The 19,720-nt window shown below is 39.1% G+C and overlaps 1 protein-coding gene across 3 annotated transcripts in view; it reads left to right on the forward strand.

Annotated features, from left to right (window-relative positions):
- TSPAN14 (tetraspanin 14) overlaps positions 1-19,720 on the forward strand; it is a 91,247-nt gene that overhangs the window by 53,015 nt on the left and 18,512 nt on the right. For all 3 annotated transcript variants that reach the window (XM_007478523.3, XM_007478524.3, XM_056800176.1), the window contains one exon: positions 18,701-18,751. In XM_007478523.3, the coding sequence (XP_007478585.1) occupies positions 18,701-18,751 (51 nt within the window). The remainder of the gene's footprint in view (positions 1-18,700; positions 18,752-19,720) is intronic.

The raw sequence follows: 19,720 nt of genomic DNA on the forward strand, positions 1-19,720 counted from the left end.
CCTTCCTTCCTTCTTCCCTCCTTCCCTTCCTCCCTCCTTTCCTTCTTCCCTCCCTCCTTCCCTACCCCCCCTTCTTCCCTCCCTCCTTCCTTCCCCCCCCCCCCTTTCTTCCTTTACCTTTGTCTTAGAATCAATATTATGTATTGGTTCCAAAGCAGAAGAATGGTGGGGGTTGTGACTTTCCCAGGGTCACACAGCTGGGAAGTGTCTGAGGTCAGATTTGAACCTAGAACCTCCCATTTCTAGACCTGGCTCTGAATCTACTGAGCTAGCTACCTGTCACTCTAAAATGTTTATTTTAAGTGAAATATTTATTAACCTCGCACTATATGCTAGTTATTGTGATAAAGGTTTGGGTTTATAAAAAAAGGCAAAAAAATAGTCCCGTGTCTCAAGGACTTTATGAAAATCTAATAGAAACATGGAAACAACCATGTAGAAATGACATGGGCAGGAGAAATTAGAAGGAATAATAGCCAGAATTATTTACATAGCACTTCATTTGTTTCCAAATTTTTACACGTTAGGTATTAGAAACTCACAATAACTCTGAGGTAGCTGAAATTATTTCCCCTATTTTTCAGATATAGAAACAGGCTAAGGAAGGTTAAATGGCTTGCCCAGGGTCATACAGCTAGTCAGTGTCTGAGGCAGGATTTAAACTTGGGTCTTGCTGGCTCCATTGGGCCACATAACTACTACCTCGGTTGTTAATCTGTAACATTAAGGGAGATAACGAAAGGTTTCTTGCAGAAGCTGAATTTTAGTTGAGGCCCAAAGGAATGCAGGGAAATCAGGAAGACAGATGAGGATGAAGAGAATTCTCAGCATTCAAAGCCAAAGAAAATATTCAGTGTTGGGAATAGCCAGAAGGCCAGTGTCTCTATTACAGAGTACATGTTGTAAAGATTAAAATTAATATCCAACAACTATTATATTTTTAAAGTTTTATTAATAATAACTAAAGTAAAAGAACTACCAGAACTCAAGACCAGTTGCGAGTAAAAAAGAGCCTGGGAGGAGTCACTGCAAACTTAAATCATGCAAAGTGAGGACGCAGGAAAAGAGAAAAGGATTCTAGGTAATACAGAAAGGAATTTTGGGTAATGTAATTTTAGGGGTTCAAGAAGTTCTAACTATATAATGGAGGAGTTTTAAATGTCAAAGATTAGAAAAGTAGAAAGAGACCCAGTTATATGAACAATTTTGAATACCAGAATTTTTTTTTAATCCTGACTTTTGGTCATCTTAGGGTGCCACTGGGGTTTAGTGAGTTATGGTCAAATCTGCCTTTTAGGAAAGAATTGTTTGGCCACCGAGAGGAGGAGGATGAATGGGAATAGGAATAGACTAAGAAGCAAGCAAGAAGACCAGCCAGGAGACAATAGTATGGTCATGAGGCAAAAAAAAAAAAGCTGGCACCAGAGTGGTGGTAGTGAGAAGACAGAAATGAGAATATCTGAGAGATGTTAGAAAGGAAGAAATGATAAAATCTGACAATTGATTGGAGATGAGTCCTGGGAGGGAAAGAAAGTGAGCAGTCAAGACAAAGTGAGTTTTAAAGCTGGGTTCCTGGGAGAATGGTGGTCTCCTTAACAGAGGATGGAGGAAGAGTAGGAAGAGGGCAAGAAAGGCAAGTTCAGTTTTGTTTGAGATGGCTATCGGATATCCATTTAGAAACACCTAATAGTCGAAGAAATATTGGGCTGTAGATGAGGTGAGATGTGAGAGTCGGACAAAACAGAGCTGAGAATTGTCCGAATAGAAATGATCTTTGGGTCCAAGGGAACTGATGAGCTCACCATTTGAAATAGTAGAGGGAGAAGAAAAGAGGGTCCATGCCAGAGTCTTGGGGGACCTCCATGGTTTGGATGTGTGACCTATTTTAAGGTCCAGCAAAGGAGACTGAAAAGGAGGTCAGACAGATAGAAGGAGAACCAAGGAGAGCAGTGAAATGGTAACTTGGAGAAAAGAGAGCTATCAGGTTGATTGCTAGTGTCACAAGCTGCAGAGAAGTCAAGGAAGATAAAGATTGAGAAAAGGCCATTAGATTTGTTCTTTTCAAAATTACTGGTAACTTTGTAAAGGGCTATTTGACTGAGAAATGAGATTGGAAGCTGGACTGCAGATTGGAGAGCAAGATGGCCTTGGAGAGTTTAGCTACAAAAGGAGGAAGAGAGATAGCATGGATGGGCAGATCTAGCAGAATTTTTGGAGGATGAAGGAGACATGGGCATGTTTGTGTAAAGTAGGGAAGCATCCAGCATACAGAAAGAGATGGAAGACTAGTGAGGGAGTAAAGATGATAGGGCAATCTACTGAAAAGATGGGATACAATATGATTTCTTGTGAATGTAGACATTTTGCTTTGGCAGAGAGAAGATCCATTCTTCAGTGAGATGGAAAAGATGGTGGTAGAAGTCATGTGAATATTTGTTTCTCTGCATATTAACTTTTGAACAGATCCAGTGAATGAGAGGAGCACATAATTATATTCAATCATAGACCAAGAGCTAGAAGGCATCTTAGGAACATTCTGATGCAATTCCTTCATTTTCACATGGGAAACAGCTCCAGAGAGGTGAAATTTTCTTTTTTTAGGGACACATAGGTAAGTATCAAAGGCAGGATTAGAATTCAAAACCTTACTGCTTTTTACTCTCTGCTAAATTGAATCTTATTTAGGTCAATCCCTTCTATCACCAGATATTCCTTCATTCCTTCATTCATTTGTTTATTTATTTATTTAAATGTTTGTTTTTGTTGATTCACATTTACTATTTCATTGGAAAAAATTTCTTTTTCATTGCAGTTTTTCATACGGCTACTTCTAGTTACAGTAATTATCATCAGATATTTATTAAGCATCTGTATGTGTGCTAGGGGTTGGGAATACAAGTACAAAGAATGAAACAATCTTTCCTCAGGAGTCCATAGATTTAATTTAATGTGATTGAGAGCTAGTAGGGACTTGGAGACCATTCATGTTAACCTGTCATTAGAACTTCGAGCTGGGGAGAAACTTAGAAGCCATCTTGTTGAACTTTCTCATTTTACAGTTGAGGAAACTGAGGCCCGAGGCAGCGATAAGGACTGTTAAAAATCATACCTGTTGTACCAGGTGCAATTTGAACTCAAGTCCTTGTGTTTTCCACTGTCCTGTGTTACTTTGTAGTCTTTGTAGAAAATAATCCAAGCCATTTACATTTAAATTCTTTGGATTAATTGTAGGTTTGGGCTATACATGGTTCTGGTGTTATCTCTGTCACTAACTAGCTGTGTGACCTCAGACAATTCACTTGATTTCTCCTGGGCCTCCCTTTTCTCATCTGTGAAATGAAATTTTGGCCCAGATGGTCCTTAAGGGTCCTTTCCATCTCTCTTCTCTGTTTTTAATCATATTTTGAGAAAGATTGGAGAGATCTGGCCACATTAGGCAGAGGTGAGGGCCCTGGGGGGTGGGGGGTTGTGGACTGCTGGATATGTCAGGACTGAATCACCAAGGAGACCCTCAGGTAAGAAGGCCACATGGCACGTGTGCCTCCTGGCTTAGAGGTCTGCATGGAATAGTGGCCTCTCGCTTCCATCTGTTGGAGCTAAAATAAGTGAAAGGGAAATTCAAATCCTTCAGGTTTTCTGTCAGCCACTTACCAGTTACAAAAAAAAAAAGGATGCTGTAATTTTTGACCCACATCCCGATATTTCCATACCCTGTCTGGCTCTAAGGCAGATGGTCCAAACACTTAATTGGAGAATGCATTAAAACTTGGAGAGATAGCATTTTAGGGCTGTTTCCAAGGGCTATCAACTCAGCAACTTGAATGCAAACCCTCACCGATAATGGCTCCAAGTCATCCATAGGCAATATTTTTAAAAAGAGGCTTGATTATTACTTTTGGGGACAGATAGCGACTCATTATTCCCTGATTAACTATTCTGAGTAAAAGTCCTGTTGAGCTAGCTTTAATAAATAAATGTATGATTAACAGCCATTAGGATGGGAGTAATTAGTGTGTCCAAATCCAAAAAGCCAACCTCCCCCCCCCAAAAAAAAACTTTGTAGGTTAAATATATCCCCAGCCATCTTATTTGCACTGTTAATTTCCTTTAAAAACCCTTTCTTCATAGGTAGTACAAAGGTAAACTTGAGGGAATTCTCATTTCCATTAAGGAAGCCCTGAATTAATGAGGTTTCACCATGCCAGAGATGTCGAGCTAAAGGGAGACTTTATTTGACTTTCTTATATTCAGGGCTTTCAAGTCCTGTTGGCTTATAAAGCCCACCTTTTTCTCCTGTGTAATGTCATAAATTGGAAGCTTCAAGTAGTGGACTAATTTATTCCTTTGGCAAACATTTTTGTGCCTTTGTTGTTCAGTCATGTCCAACTCTTCCTGACCCCATTTGCAGTTTTCTTGGCAAAGATAATGGAGTGGTTTGCCAATTTATTCCCCAGCTCATTTTACAGATTTAGAAACCCAGGCAGACAGAGTTAAGTGACTTGCTCAGGGTCACGGAGCTAGTAAGTGTCTGAGGCCAGATTTGAACTCAGGAAGATGGTTCTTCTTGACTTGAAGCCCAGTGTTTTACCTAGCTAGCTGCTGATTTGCATGCCTACTGAGAATGATAGTCATAGACTTGATATTTGAATAATTTCTCAGGTTAGCTAGACCAGTTTGCCTTTGTACTACATATAAAGAAAGAGTTTTTAAAGGAAATTAACAGTGCAAATAAGATGGCTGGGGATATGTTTAACCTACAAAGCTTTTTTTGGTGAGGTGGGGCAGGAGCTTGTCTTTTTAGATCTGGACACACTAAATTTCATTTAATGATTACTATAAACTCTGAAGAGGGAACTAGCATTTATATAATTCTATGAGGTTTGCAAAGCAGTTTATAGTTGTTATCTCATTTGATCCTAATGACAAACCTTGGAAGTAGGAGCTATTGTTGTCCCCATTTTGCAGATGAGGAAACTGATGCTGATAGAAGTTAAATGACTTAACCAGGGGCACACAGCTATTTGTACTCAGCTTCTCCTGACTCTCAAGTCCAATGCTGTCTATTACCTTGCCCCATCTACTTGGCAGTCATAGACTTGCAGTCTCTCAGAAGTGGGAGGGTTCTTCGTGATCATCTTTTCCCTGGCTGGGAATCAGTTCGTGTTCTATGTGCAGGATACCCCACCACATGCTGTGTAATTGGATGTCTAATCTTTACTTGAGATGGGTCCCCCATCTCAATGCAGCCTTAGCATCAGCATCAGTATAGGGAGCAACTCTGGATACTTCATTTTTCAGAAATTATCTCAAAATGCCTAATTTTTCAGAAATTCTTCCTTATTAATGAGTTCAAATCTGCCTTTGTAACTTCACTCTTTGGTCCTGATTCTGCCCTCTGGGGCTAAGAAATAACAAGCTTAATCCCTTTTCCACATATAGCCCCTTGGATATTTGAGATCAATTCTCATTTCTTTGTTTTTCCTTTTTTCCCATCTTCTCTTCCCATTTTTGCCCCCTTGTTCTACATTAAATAAATATGCCCATATTCCTTAAAATAAAATAAATTTTGTTACCTTTTCCTTTTATATCATTTAAATTTCTCTCCTGCATTCTTTTCCCTTTCCTGATCCCTTTCAGAAAGCCATCTTAACACTGAAATTTTTATTAGATTGTAAGCTTCTTGAGGCCAGGGACTATATTATCTCTAGCACTGTGCCTAGGATGTAGTAGGTTTTTAATATATGTTTATTGATTGATTCTTTAAGAAAAATAAAGACTAAAAAAAATCAACAAATCCCCCAAATATGTGGAAAAATATTAAATACAATATTTCACACCTGAGAACCCCCACCTCTGTCAGAAGCTGGGAGAGAGGGGTCTTGGGAATCCCTAGGTCTGTCATCTATGGTCCTCCAACCACACATCTTCTGTATGGTTTCAGATTCCTTATTACAGTGGCTAATATTCCATTTGTCAGTATCTTTCCTAAAATCGAGGCATCCACCCATTATCACCTTTACTATTTAATGTTGTTCTAGAAATGCTAGCGATAGCAATTAGAGAAGAAAAAGAAATTGAAGGGATTAAAGTAGGCAGTGAGAACTAAATTACCACTCTGGAGATGATGATATGATGGTCTACTTAAAGAACCCCAGAAAATCAACTAAAAGACTAGTAGAAATAATGAACAACTTTTATCAGAGTTGCAGGGTACAAGGTAAACCCACATTAATCATCAGCATTTCTATATATTTCCAACAAAACTCAGCAGCAGGAGTTAGAAAGAGAAACTTCGTTTAAAATCACTGTAGAAAACATAAAATATTTAGGCATCTAATAGCCAAAATTGAAGCATCCAGAACCCAACGTGAAATTTATACCCACATGTGTTCTGATTGGCTAGAATGGCTGGTTCCAGGCCAACTTTAAGCTCTCTTTTACTCTCTTTTAATGATTGTGTTACCAAGATTGTAACACTCTATTACGATACATTATGATTGAAGGGTCTGTATAAAAGGATAGATTGTATACCTGAGTTCCCAGTGTTTGATGAAAGTCGGAGGGCTGCCTGTTTCTCCCTCCTCCAACTCCTCATTCATTTATAAAATGAATAGTGTTGGTGATTGAAAAGTGGAGTGGCCCTTCCCATTGATAGTAACATCATTTTCATTCCTTTGGAAAGCTTTGACAAAGTAGGATTCCTGTGGGAGGCAGGCGGCATGTTATCTGTTAGCTGGGGTAGCCCAGAGGATTCTTCTGGTTTATCTTAGAGGACCCAGCTTCCTCCCCAATGACTCTGTGCCATCCACCCAGCACATGCCTTCCTGAGGCCTCTTCCCCCACTTTCTGCTCTGCAGATCCTCTGTGAGCTCTGTGTGAGCTCACTCTGTTGCTGGGTTTGGAGCACAAAGTCAGACCCAGAAGTGCTGGCGGAGTGGAAAATCTTAGGCGCCTGCCTTTGTTTCCAAGGGACCTGCTTAGTCACTGTCAAATAGAACTGAATTTTTTCATACTTTTTTTTTTGGCCTTGTTTTGGAAACTTAGATCAAAAGTGAAATTTCCTTGGAAATGATCCATGATGGCTTCTTGCACTGAACTCCCAGAGTTCACTGTGGCTTTTTAAAGCTTTTTTGAGGGAAGACTGTGGTGTGTTGTCTTTGTCTGTGACTCTTGTAGTGGATAGGTCTGCCTACTGCAGTAGTAGGCTCCCAAATATTTGCTGAGTGAATGAATGAGGTGGGATATTTTACAAAAAGTCCTGAGGTCAGTTGAGGGTGGAGAGCCAGAAAAACATATTTACCTTGTTGCCAGCATTTTACTTTGAGCCTGATAAGAAAGAAGAAGCCCCTTAGGACTTTTTAAGAAGTGCCGAATGTTTTTTATAGGCAATTAATTGGATTGTTAGACTCAATTAAGGTCTGCCAAATCAAAGTGAGACAAGCTCCCTTTGAGATCAGTAGCTTAGTTATTATCCCTATTTAAAAAACCCCACAACAAAAAACAGATGGGAACCTAAGATTTAATTGCAAGGTCATCTGAGTTAGTAAGTGTTGTATCTCAGAACCTGAAAATCAGAAAGGGCCTTGGGGTGGGAGTAAAATGGGGAAAGGAGCTAGGAGGAAGCCAGAGGGTTGGAGAAACCAGAGGATCTGAGTTGACATTTCATGCATTCTGCTTGTTACTCTGTGATGAAGACCGAGTTGTTTAATTCCTCTGGGGATGTTTCTTCTTTTGTAAAATGAGAGACTTTTAAAATCTCTTATAGCTTTAAATCTGGGGCACCTGGAGGGAGTGGTAGGGCAGGGCATGGAGTCAAGAAAGATTCATCTCCCTGAGTTCAAATCCAGTCCCAAATACTTACTAGCTGTGTGACCCTAGGCAAGTCACTTAACCCTCTTTGCCTCAGTTCCTCATCTGTAAAATGAGCTGGAGAAGCTATTGGCAAACCATGTCAGTATCTTTGCAAACAAAACCTCAAATGAGATCTTGAAGAGTCCAAACAGGGCTGAAAAAATGAGAAGCTTTAACTCTATGAGCCTAGAAGGCTAACTCTATAGAATTATAACCCCTATAGCCATAAGGGATTTTAGAATCCAGCCCATTGATTTTACAGCAGATTGAGGCCCAGGGAGATTGTAAGTTGCCCCAGGCAGTCCTGAAGCCCTTTTTATCATCTCTCTTTGGTGTCTTCTTGAACCCTTCTGGTAGTCTTTGTGAGAATTCCATAGGATAACTCAGAGTGCCCTGGGGCAGATTCTGTACCTGAAGTTGTCCCTTTTTGAGAACCACTTAAAGAGGTCTAATACTGGAGAAAGAAATGGCACACCATTTCAGCCTGTTTGCCAAGAAAAGCCCTTGGATGGTATTTGGTGTGGATAGCCCACTGGTCCCAAAGAGTTCCAAAGGACTGAACAAGAAAAAGGGGAATCTGATACCAAAAATCTGGGGTGAATTGAGGAACAAATGGAAATCTTTATGTGTTAAGCACTTATGTAATTGAGAAGGATGCAAATACCAAAGTGAAATGGGCCCTGGATTCAGGAGATTTCATTGGAATGGGAGAAATCTAAGGGAGTGTTTTTTGGCCTTGGGGAGGGGAGTTTTGGGCTTTGGAGTAACAAAGATGCTGAAAGGATTGGGGCAATCCATGAACTTTCCCTTTCCTAGATGCTCTAATCCCTTTTTGCAGGGCATTCCTGCCTGAGATAATAGAGAGGACACAATTTGGAGTCAGGAGAACTGGGTTTTGTAAAATTTAAAATTAAATCTTAATAATAAAAATATTATATTTTAGGGGATTTATTAATGATCATTAGAAATCAAGGAATAAAGAGGACACAAAATAAAATCATGGGCCCATGGCTGATTAGCTATTTTCAAAATCCTCACTTGCCACCATCACCATGCTGGCTTCATGCCAAAGAGAGAGAGTAGGACCGCCCACTCAATATTTATCTCCTGTCTACAGGAATTACAGGAAGTCAATGGGCTCCTGGGAAATGTAGTTCTTTTTTTAGGGTAACAGATTTTCAATTATACAGTTTGAGTTCTAGGTCTGACATTCAATAATCTAATTTCAGATCATTTCTGACTTAGAGTTTCCAATCATTCTGAGCCTTTGTTTCCTCAATCTGTGAAATAAAGGCAATATATAATATAATAATGATAACTTAGATTAATTCCTGCTACATAGGATTGTTGTAACAACAGCTCCTGCTATTGTTAAATACACTTAAAAACCTATTTTATCTTGTTTTTAATGTTATTGATATCCTTTGTTTTTGTATCACCTCTGTTACCTGCCATTTCTCTCTTCCCACCACCTTAGAGACAGTCTTCCTTTATAATAAAGGGGAAATTAACAAGACTAACATATTGAAAAGGAATATATAGTATTAAATGCCTATATTCCAGGGTAGCTAGGTAGCTCAGTGGATAGATAAAGAGCCTGAAATCAGGAGGATCTGGGTTCAGATGTAGCCTCAGACAATTCCTAGCTGGGTGACCCTGGGCAAGTCACTTAACCCTCATTGTCTGGTCCTTAACCACTCTCCTGCCTTAGAATGGATAACACAATATTAATTGTAAGATGAACAGTAAGAGTTTTTAAAAAAATATGTAAGATTATAGATTTAGAGCCAAAAAGTGTTGGGGAAAAACTATATTAATGTTATAGTCTGCATTTAGATATCCTCTGAAAGAAATAATCTTTATTACTTGACAGGTACTTATTATCATCTCTTTATCCTGTATTATAGCTTGTTTGTACACATTTGTTTGCTTGTGGTCTCCCACTTTAGTTTGTAAGCTCCTTAAAGGCTGGGGGGGGGGGAGACTGGCTTTTGCCTCTTTTAACATCCCTACCACTTAGGACAGTGCCTGGCATGTAGTAGGTACTTAATAAATGTTTATTGACTGAGAGACAATTTAAGAGTAATCTAATTTCAAGTCATTTTTGACTTAAAGTTTTCCAAAATGGCAGTTTCCCATGTCCTCTGTCACATCTCTGCTTCAAGACAATTTTAGCTAACCTTTATTATAATAATAACAATAACAACAATAATAAAACAACTAGCATTTATTTGGTGCCTATTATGTTCTAGGCACTATGCTAAATCTTTTACAAATATTATCTTATTTGATCTTTACAACATCCTTGTGAGGTTTGTGTTATTATTTTCCTTATTTTACAATTGAGGAAAGCAAGGCAGACAGGTTAAGTGATTTATCCAAGTTAATACAGCCAGTAAGTGTCTGAGGTCAAATTTGAACTCAGGTCTTCTTGACTCTAACCCAGCACTTAATCCACTGTACCATCTAGCTAATTTCTAGGAATCTAAGAGGGAAAATTGGCATCACCTTCCTTCCAGATCACCCCACTAGAGGAATCAATGGGGTCCCTCCCACAGTTCTATTTGGAGAGCCTAAATTGATAGAACTATTGAGTGGAAATACTTCATTGGTAGATTTTCATCCCTTCTGGGGATAGAGAGAAAAGATTGCTTTTAGATGGGTCAATATCTAGCTAGCTTCACTTGGGGGGGGGGTGTATGATGGTGGGAGGTGGGATGGGGGAAGCAATAATTTCAATATTACCTAGACTAGAGTTCCTCAGATACTTGCTGAATTAAAGACCTTTTTTCTTTGTCCTGACTCATCCCACCCTTCAAACAGAGAAGTAAGGGAAAAGAATTTATTAGGCAAGAAAAAATGTTGTTTCATAATATCTTTTACAAATAAGTTTTTTTTTTTAATACTTCCATAAAGGGATGTTAGACCATTGAAGCCAATCCTCATATTTTTTTGGAAGATGAAATTGAGGCACAAAAGAGCAGTTAATGAGTATGCCCAAGATGATACAGATTGAGTAAGTGGGATTTGAACCCTATGCCTACTTTTGTTTAAAAAAAGAATTTTTTGTTACTAAAAAAATGTGCATTTGTAAAAAGCAACCTAAAATGTTCTTTATTCTGAGCAGTCTGTAGTGCTTAAGCAGTTTCTCGTCTTGTATACTGCTAGTCACTAGCCTTGTCCATGGGACATTTGCCCACAGAGTGTCCCTGGAAGAGCTGACCGGGAATCTGTGGTATAAAGGTCCAGTCCCTGACCAGTCCCCAGAAACCCTCATCCTGTTGTCACTTTGATTCTTCCTTCAAAACAAAACAAAGCTTGGGAACATGGCAAATAGTGTGAATTTATTTTGCCAGATATTCTTATTCAATAGAAAGATTTTTTTTTCTTTAATTTTTCATTTGTAGAGAAAAGGGAAACTGGATTATTTTGATAAAAAAAGGAAAGAACTTTAAAAAACAGACAAAATAGAAGGAAACAAGACAGTACAACTGGGAAAGTGCCATTTTGAATTTATCATTTATTTTATTTTTTAATTTATTTTTAAATATTTTTCTATGGTTACAAGATTCATGTTCTTTCCCTCCCCTCTTCCCTCTCCCTTCTTGTAGTCGACTAGCAATTCCACTGGGTTATACTATTTTATTTTTTAAGAACCTACTTTTATTTTTGAATTACCATTCATTTTAAAAATATAACAACAATAATATATGATGTGTTATTAAAATGTAATAAACATGCTTATCCAAGAGAAATAAATTCCCACATTAGCTGTGTCTAAAAATCTATGCCTCATTCTTTTTTTCCTCCTTTCTTCTCATTTTTCTTCACCCTTCCCCAAGAAGGCAGAAAATACAATTAAGGTTTTACACACACACACACACACACACACACACACACACACACACACACACACACAAAATTCTATTCTACATATTTCCCTATTTCTTGTGTTGTGAAACAAGACACATACTGCTTCCACTATATTTTATTAATTAATTTAATGAATTCTTACCTTATTTCTTAGAATCAATATTTTATTGATTTCAATATAAAGGAGCTTGGACTAGGCAATGGGAATTAAAGGACTTACCCAGGATCACACAGCTAGGAAATGTCTGAAGTCACATTTGAATCCAGGTCTCCCATCCTTACACCTGACTCTTAATCCACTGAGCTACCCAGCTACCCCCTCAATTCCTTTTTTTAAAAAGCATATATAGAATATAAGTGAATGATTTCACATAATCCTCTTTTTTTTTTCCTTGTATTTGTTCTTGAAATGTACACTTTTGATTTAAGTTTATAATTTTAAAAAATATCCCCAAATGGGAACATCTGAATCAGCTCTTTGACTCTGACCATCCAAAGAGAAACATGGGAAGAGGTGGACCATGTAACTTGGAAAAGAATGCTTCAAATCTAGTTTAATTCTTTGATTGTTTCAAAAAGTTTGTCCCCAGAGAATAAAACTGAAAGGAAAGGAATGAAGGGGAGGAAATATGCCCTTCATTTGCTTTGAACTCTCATAGGTGAGCCAGAAGAAAGGAGCAAATGAAAATTTTAATTAAAAGCAAAATAAAATGATGTGCCTCCTTCAAGTCAAAATAAAATGTTTCAATGCCTTTTGTCATTTCAGACATCACCCTTAATCTTCTTCATCTCCACCTTCCCCAATTTGAATCCTTTCTTTTTATAATAATGACGATGTTGATGATAAATGTTCAGTTGTTCAGTCCTGTCTGACTCTTTGTGGCTGGTGGACCATAGTATGCCAATACTATCCATGGGGTTTTCTTGGTTAAGATGCTGGAATGTTTTGCCATTTCTTTTTCCAGTGGGTTAAAGCAAACAGAAGTTAAGTGACTTGCCCAGACCCACACAGCTAGTGAGTGTCTGGAGCCTGGATTTGAACTTGAGACTGGAAAAGGGGAGACAGAGGAAGAGATGACTGTCCTTTAAATATTGAAAGGTAGTTATATGGAATAGTAATAAAAATAACAATAGTGAACATAGAACTTTTTGAGAAGCAGGGCTCATAAGAGAATGATAAGGAATGTAACCAAAATTAGAAGGGAAGCAACAAATTGGGAAAAAATCTTCATAACAAAAACCTGACAAAGGTCTAATTACTCAGATTTATAAAGAGCTAAACCAGTTGTACAAAAAATCAAGCCATTCTCCAATTGAAAAATGGGCAAGGGACATGAATAGGCAGTTTTCAGTTAAAGAAATCAAAACTATTAATAAGCACATGAAAAAATGTTCTAAATCTCTTATAATCAGAGAGATGCAAATCAAAACAACTCTGAGGTATCACCTCACACCTAGCAGATTGGCCAACATGACAGCTATGGAAAGTAATGAATACTGGAGGGGATGTGGCAAAGTGGGGACACTAATTCATTGCTGGTGGAGTTGTGAATTGATCCAACCATTCTGGAGGGCAATTTGGAACTATGCCCAAAGGGCGCTAAAAGACTGCCTGCCCTTTGATCCAGCCATATGTCACTGCTGGGTTTGTACCCCAAAGAGATAATAAGGAAAAGGACTTGTACAAGAATATTCATAACTGCACTCTTTGTGGTGGCCAAAAACTGGAAAATGAGGGGATGCCCTTTAATTGGGGAATGGCTGAACAAATTGTGGTATATGTTGGTGATGGAATACTATTGTGCTAAAAGGAATAATAAAGTGGAGGAAATCCATGGAGTCTGGAACAACCTCCAGGAAGTGATGCAGAGTGAGAGGAGCAGAACCAGGAGAACATTGTACACAGAGACTGATACATTGTGGTACAATCGAACATAATGGACTTCTCCATTAGTGTCAATGCAATGTCCCTGAACAATCTGCAGGGATCTAGAAGAAAAAACACTATCCTCAAGCAGAGGATAAACTGAGGGAGTAAAAACACGGAGGAAAGGCAACTGCTTGACTACAGGGGTTGAGGGGATATTATTGAGGAGAGACGCTAAAGGAGCGCCCTAATGCAAATACCAACAACAAGGAAACAGGTTCGGAGCAAGGACACATGCGATACCCAGTGAAATCGTGCGTTGGCCAGGGGAGGGGTGGCAGGGGGTGGGGAGGAAAAGAAAATGATCTCTGTTTCCAATGAATAATGTTTGAAAATGACCAAAGAAAATAATGTTTAAAAACTAAAAAAAAAAAGAGAGAGAATGATAAGGTCAGGAAAATCTGAAGTTCTTGTACAATTACCATGGACAAGTCATTTAACCTCTAAATGCCCCCAGGTGCCAAACATGGGTGTTTCAGGGTATGGGGTGTTTCAGGGAGAACTGGCACCTCTGGTGGGAGCGTTTGCTGAGCCCTTTTAGGGCTTGCTCCTCTACCTTTGGTATCTAATTTTCTACCAACTCTCACCTGAGGCTCCAAGAAGTACTAGTATGTGCTGCGGCCATACCTTGGTAAAAGTGTCCAGGCAGACAGATTGATGGTAAATGAGTTAGGGGGGTTTCTAATCCCCCAGGCATGTGAAGACTTCAGATGTGAATAATTTCTGCCAGCAGCCTTCAAAGACTGTAGGCACTCTGGAGCACTTTGAGCTTGGTCAGCTATTGAAGATGCCAAGGTCATCCCACTTCATCCCAGGCCATTGCCATTCATGCTGACTTTTGTCTTGCCACTGGGCTTGGATGACTCTGGAAGAGAGTGAGGCTAATGGCTTTGGGCAACTCTGTGTCACTTTAGTTTAATTTATGATGAGTCAAGACCTCACCTTGTGATGTCATTGGTCCTCTTTAAAAAAAAAAAAAGGAAGGACAAACAGCAACAACTTCCCCCAGACCACTCTCTAAGACTAAGAGGTTTAAATATTTTAAACACATTTTTCTGATTGGAGTGTCAGAAAGCCAAGCAATAAACTCTTTCCCAAGCCCTCCTTTATAGAGGTCTCAGAATTTTCCATCTAATTATGCATCTTCTTCTTTGCCTCTCTTTCTTAGCTCCTAAGCTCCCCACCCCTTCCATCTTCCTCTTTGCCTCCTTCCCTTAGATCTTCAACTCCCCACCCCTTCTATCTTCCTCTTCCCTCCCCACCCCCCAGATTGTAAGCTCCTTAAGGGCAGGAACTATTTTTCTTTTCAATGCCTGGCTCTTTGCAGGTCTTAATAAATGTTTACTGATGATTGACATTATCTTATTTGAGCCTCTGGAACATCCTTATAACTAGATCTTCCCCCATTGCTTATTCCTCGATCCATGGACATTGACCTCCTTGGTTTTTTGCAAACAAGACACTCCATCTGTCTCCAAGGATTTTTACTAGCTGTCTCATCCTTGGGATACTCTACCTCTTTATCTCTACCTCCTTGGCTTCCTTCCAAGCGAAATGGAAATCCTATGGTCTGTAAGAAGCCCTTTTTGATTTCCCCTTAATGCTAGTTCCATTCCTCTCTTGATTATCCAGAGGGGCCAGTCATTCAACCACTAGGCATCAAAGTATCTACCATGTATCAGGAACCCCACTAAGCACTCAAGACTCAAAATGATGGCAAAAGGCAATCTCTGTTCTCAAAGAGCTTCACTGTTTAATGCAGCAGACAATTTAGGAGCAAACAAGGTATAGACAGTAAATTGAACATAATCCCTAGGAAGAGGGCAGTACTATTAGTGCCTAAAATCACAAAAGTGCTAACAGGAAGAGTCGTAATGAGTACAGAATGGAGAGTGAAGATGAAAAAAATATTTGGGAAGTTAAGGTCTTGTTATTTATTAGCAGAGGTATCAAGTCATGGATAGGCAAAAGAAAGTTCTTTTTCAGCTTACTCTTAGAAATTTAGAAGTTAATTATTAACATAATGCTGAAATTATTGCATGCTTCTTCTTTTTTTTTAAACAAAAACCCTGAGCATTGTTTTAGGAATGTTTGCTTTAGGAACTTGTATAGATTTTTTTTTGAGTGGGTATAAAATAAGATGGGAAGAATTGCTAAAGGGGAGGGGGATGTTATTTTCTAGTTTAAGGTTATTGTTTAGCCTCAGAGGACTTTGTAGTAGTTTCTTGGTCTCCTATTTCTATCATATCTTGACTTTTCTTGACTTCATTTGGGGTTTTCTTGGCAAAGATCTTGGAGTGGTTTGCCATTTCCTTCTCTAGCTCATTTTACAGATGAGAAAACAGAGGTAAGAGTTAGGTTGGATTTTTCAGTAAGGAACCAGACTGAGTTTTTGATGCTGTCCTAGCTCCTTTGGTTAGACTTCTATTCTAACTCAGATGAGTCAGGTTAGTTTTGTTGTTTTCTTCACGTGTTTGTAGACTGTATACTTGGCTTGGATTGGCTTAATCATTGGATTGGGGGAGTGGAGGGAGGGGGAAGAAAATGGGTGAATCAATATAAATCTATTGTCAATGTCAGAAAAATGTGTCAAAGTAACCTATTGATAGTAGGTAATACCTTTGTATACACTGCCTCTGACTCTATGTATAACCTAAACCAAGCCATTAAAGGAATGAATCATGAAGTACTATTTGTTAGGTATTGTTAATCTTCAGAAATATACATAAAGACAGTTCCTGCCCTCGTGGAGTTTCCATTCCAGGGGAGGAGCGGAAGGAGACAAGGCACAAAGGATACTGAAAAGACCATAGAGGAAGATTGGGAACATGGTGGAGAACAACCAATATGGAGCCAGGAGAGGAATGAAGTTGTGACTGTGACTGGTAGTTTGCTTACCATAGAGATTCTGGGAGGGACCAACCAATCACTGGCAGTGTGTACATCTAGTGAGAGAAGACCAAGAGTAGGTGGATACAGTGAATGGAGTGCTAGACCTCAGTTTCTTCACTTCTAAAATGGAGTTAATATTCTCAATAATAGGATAGTTGTTGGAGTGGATCCCCAACTTTTGAAAGTTGTTTAGAGTACTCTAATGCAATGGTGAGCTGTCACTATTATACACAGGATGAAGATGTGTAGTTAGTGAAAAACAACTGCATGTGTAGGAAATGAAATACTACAGTTAGAAAAGAAATTAGCTTAGCCCCTCTCTTCATGCAGAAATCAATCCTCTTGGTGCTGGTAGAACCCAGGGATTCTGAAATAGAGGCGAGGGAGTACAGTCTGTTCATGGAAAGGAGATTGTCTATGAGAGTGAGGGGTGGAATGATAGTGTGATCAAAGGCTGGGAAGCCAGTTTCTCTAGAGTGGAGAATATGTGGGGAATTATTTGAAATAATACTGATATGGTAGGTGAGAGTGTCAGATTATGGAGGGCCTTAAATGGTAGGTTGTGGAATTTGTATTTTTTTTCCCCTGGAAGCAATAGGGAGTCATGGTAGATTTTTGTAAATGAGATTTATGTAGTCAGACTTGTGAATTAAGAATATCAGTATGGCAGGCATATGGGAAAAGATTGGAGATGGAAGAGAAGACAAGAAAAGAGAAGTGAGAAGACCATTTATTTTACTAGTTTAGGGTGACAATGATGAGGGCTTGAATTATGGTAGAAACTTGAAAGTCAAGAGAAGGGACTGGATGCAAAATATGATGTAGAGATGGATGGACAAGACTTGGGAGCATTGATTATGGGGAGATGAGGGAGAAGGAATAGTCAGGGATAACTCTTCATACTTTCATCTCTAATAAAATACAAGCTCAGGGCAGCTAGGTGGCTCAAGGGAATGAAGAGCCAGGTCTAGAGATGGGAGGTTCTGGGTTCAGAAATGGCCCCAGGCATTTCCTAGTTGTGTGACTCTAGGCAAGTCACTTAACTCAATTGCCTAGTCATCATTGCTCTTCTGTCTTGGAATTGATACTTGTTCTAAGACAGAAAATTAGTTTTAAAAGAAAATAGAATATAAATTCCCTCGAGTCACAAATTTCTGTTTTGCTTTTGTGTGTCTAGATGCTAGCTGGGTGTTTTTTTTTTTTTCTGGTGAGAGGGAAGAACATGTGCCCCAGAATCTGATTCTATGAATTTAGATTAGCAACTCTTATGGAATTTATAGCCATAGAGAGTTGTCTGGGGATTCCTTTAGAGGTTAATTAATGTACTTGTCCATGATTACACAGAACGTATCACAGTTAGGACTTGAACTCATGTCTTGACTGTTTCCTAGAGGGTTAAGTACAGATCCCCAAGAATAGATCTTAGATTTCTTTTTTTTTCTTTTAACCCTTACCTTCCATCTTAGAAGCAATACTGTACATTGGTTCTAAGGCAGAAGAGAGGCAAGGGTTACTAGGCACTGGGGGTTAAAGTGACTTGCTCAGAGTCTCACAGCTAGGAAGTGACTAAGGCCAGATTTGAACCCCCCTATTAGGCTTGGCTCTCAATCCACTGAGCCACCTAGCTACCCCTAGGTCTTGGATTTCTAGGCAGCTTTTCTTAAAACTTTGCTTGGTCTGAAACAGAAATCTGATCCAAGAAGTGAGAATAGCTTACATAACTGCTTGTGCCTCAGGTTGATAAGAGAACTAGAACTGTAATCTTACTAATTCCAAAAAGTTCATCTTCTCTGTCTGATCTGAACCAGAACATTTTAGAGGGCTGGAGCAGGTATTTGCAGTTTCTCCTAAAATGATCCCATTCCCTCGTGAAAATCAGTAAGACAAGAGTTTCTTTGTTCTGGGGCTGGAAAACTGCTCAATTCATATAGTAGTTTGACAGCAGATTTCTTTTAAAGAGCCCCCACCCCATTGTATCCTTGGCACTAGGGCCTGCCCTTCGAGTGGCTCTGCCTGTTATGTTGTTCAGATGGATTGTGACGATGCCTCTGATGTTGATCTGGCTGCCTGCGTATTACACCAAGAGTGCTGTAAAGATGGACTTTGTTGCCCATGGACTCAGTTTAATTTCTGTTCTCTTCTCTTTCTTCTTCCCAGTTAGCTGGAGTGGTTTTTCTTGCTGTTGGACTCTGGGCATGGAGTGAGAAGGTAAGAGCACCCTTGAACTGTAGCTCTTTAAATATTTGAAGACAGCAGCATGTCCTATGTCCTTCCCAGCCACCCACCCACTCCCCCTTCCCCAAAACTCCCTATACTCCTCCAGCCATGCAGCAAGGCAGCCTTTGTCTGCTTTTGGCAGGATGCCAGGGCTGCTATTGACTACAACAAATGCTAGTTCAGACTTGACTTTTCCTCTTTAATTTTTTTTTTTAATGTAGCCTCATGCATTATTTGTGCTGGGGTCGAAAAGTTTGAATTGATTAAAATCCACTAAAAGTCAGTACTTAAAAATCATTCATTCATCCATTTATTTGTTTATCTATTTATTTGTTCATTTATATATCTATTTGTTTATCTATCTATCTATCTATCTATCTATCTATCTATCTATCTATCTATCTATCAGCCCTTAACTTCCATCTTGAAATCAATACTGCGTATTGGTTGCAAGGCAGAAGTATGGTATGGGTTAGGCAATGGAGGTTAAGTGACTTGCCCAGGTCACATAGCTGAGAAGTGTCTGAGGCCAGATTTGAACCTAGGACCTCCCATCTCTAGGCCTGGTTCTCAATCCACTGAACTATTCAGCTTCCCCCAAACCAGGACTTTTAAATGATATTTTTGACCTTTGAATCATGGGAACTTTCACTTGGAAGGGCCACTAGTGTTTGGTTTATCCAACCTCTTTTTCAGTGCAGGAATAGTCTTCAACAGAATTTCTGATTGCTATCTAGCTGCTTCTTCCAACTTTCTCAGTGATGGAGGAAGTGTGTTGTCTCTCAAAGTGATCCCTTCTACGTTGGGATGATTCTACATATAAGAAAATTATTCCTTACATTATGCCCAGTTCTGCTCCCCTATACACAAATTCCCTATATACACATATAATAAATTTTAAACATTCTGGATTCCTAAGTTTTTAGTTCCTAGTTTCTGAGAATCTCCACTGATTCTTTA

Source organism: Monodelphis domestica, chromosome 1, assembly GCF_027887165.1.
Source record: "Monodelphis domestica isolate mMonDom1 chromosome 1, mMonDom1.pri, whole genome shotgun sequence".
Classification (NCBI taxonomy): domain Eukaryota; kingdom Metazoa; phylum Chordata; class Mammalia; order Didelphimorphia; family Didelphidae; genus Monodelphis; species Monodelphis domestica.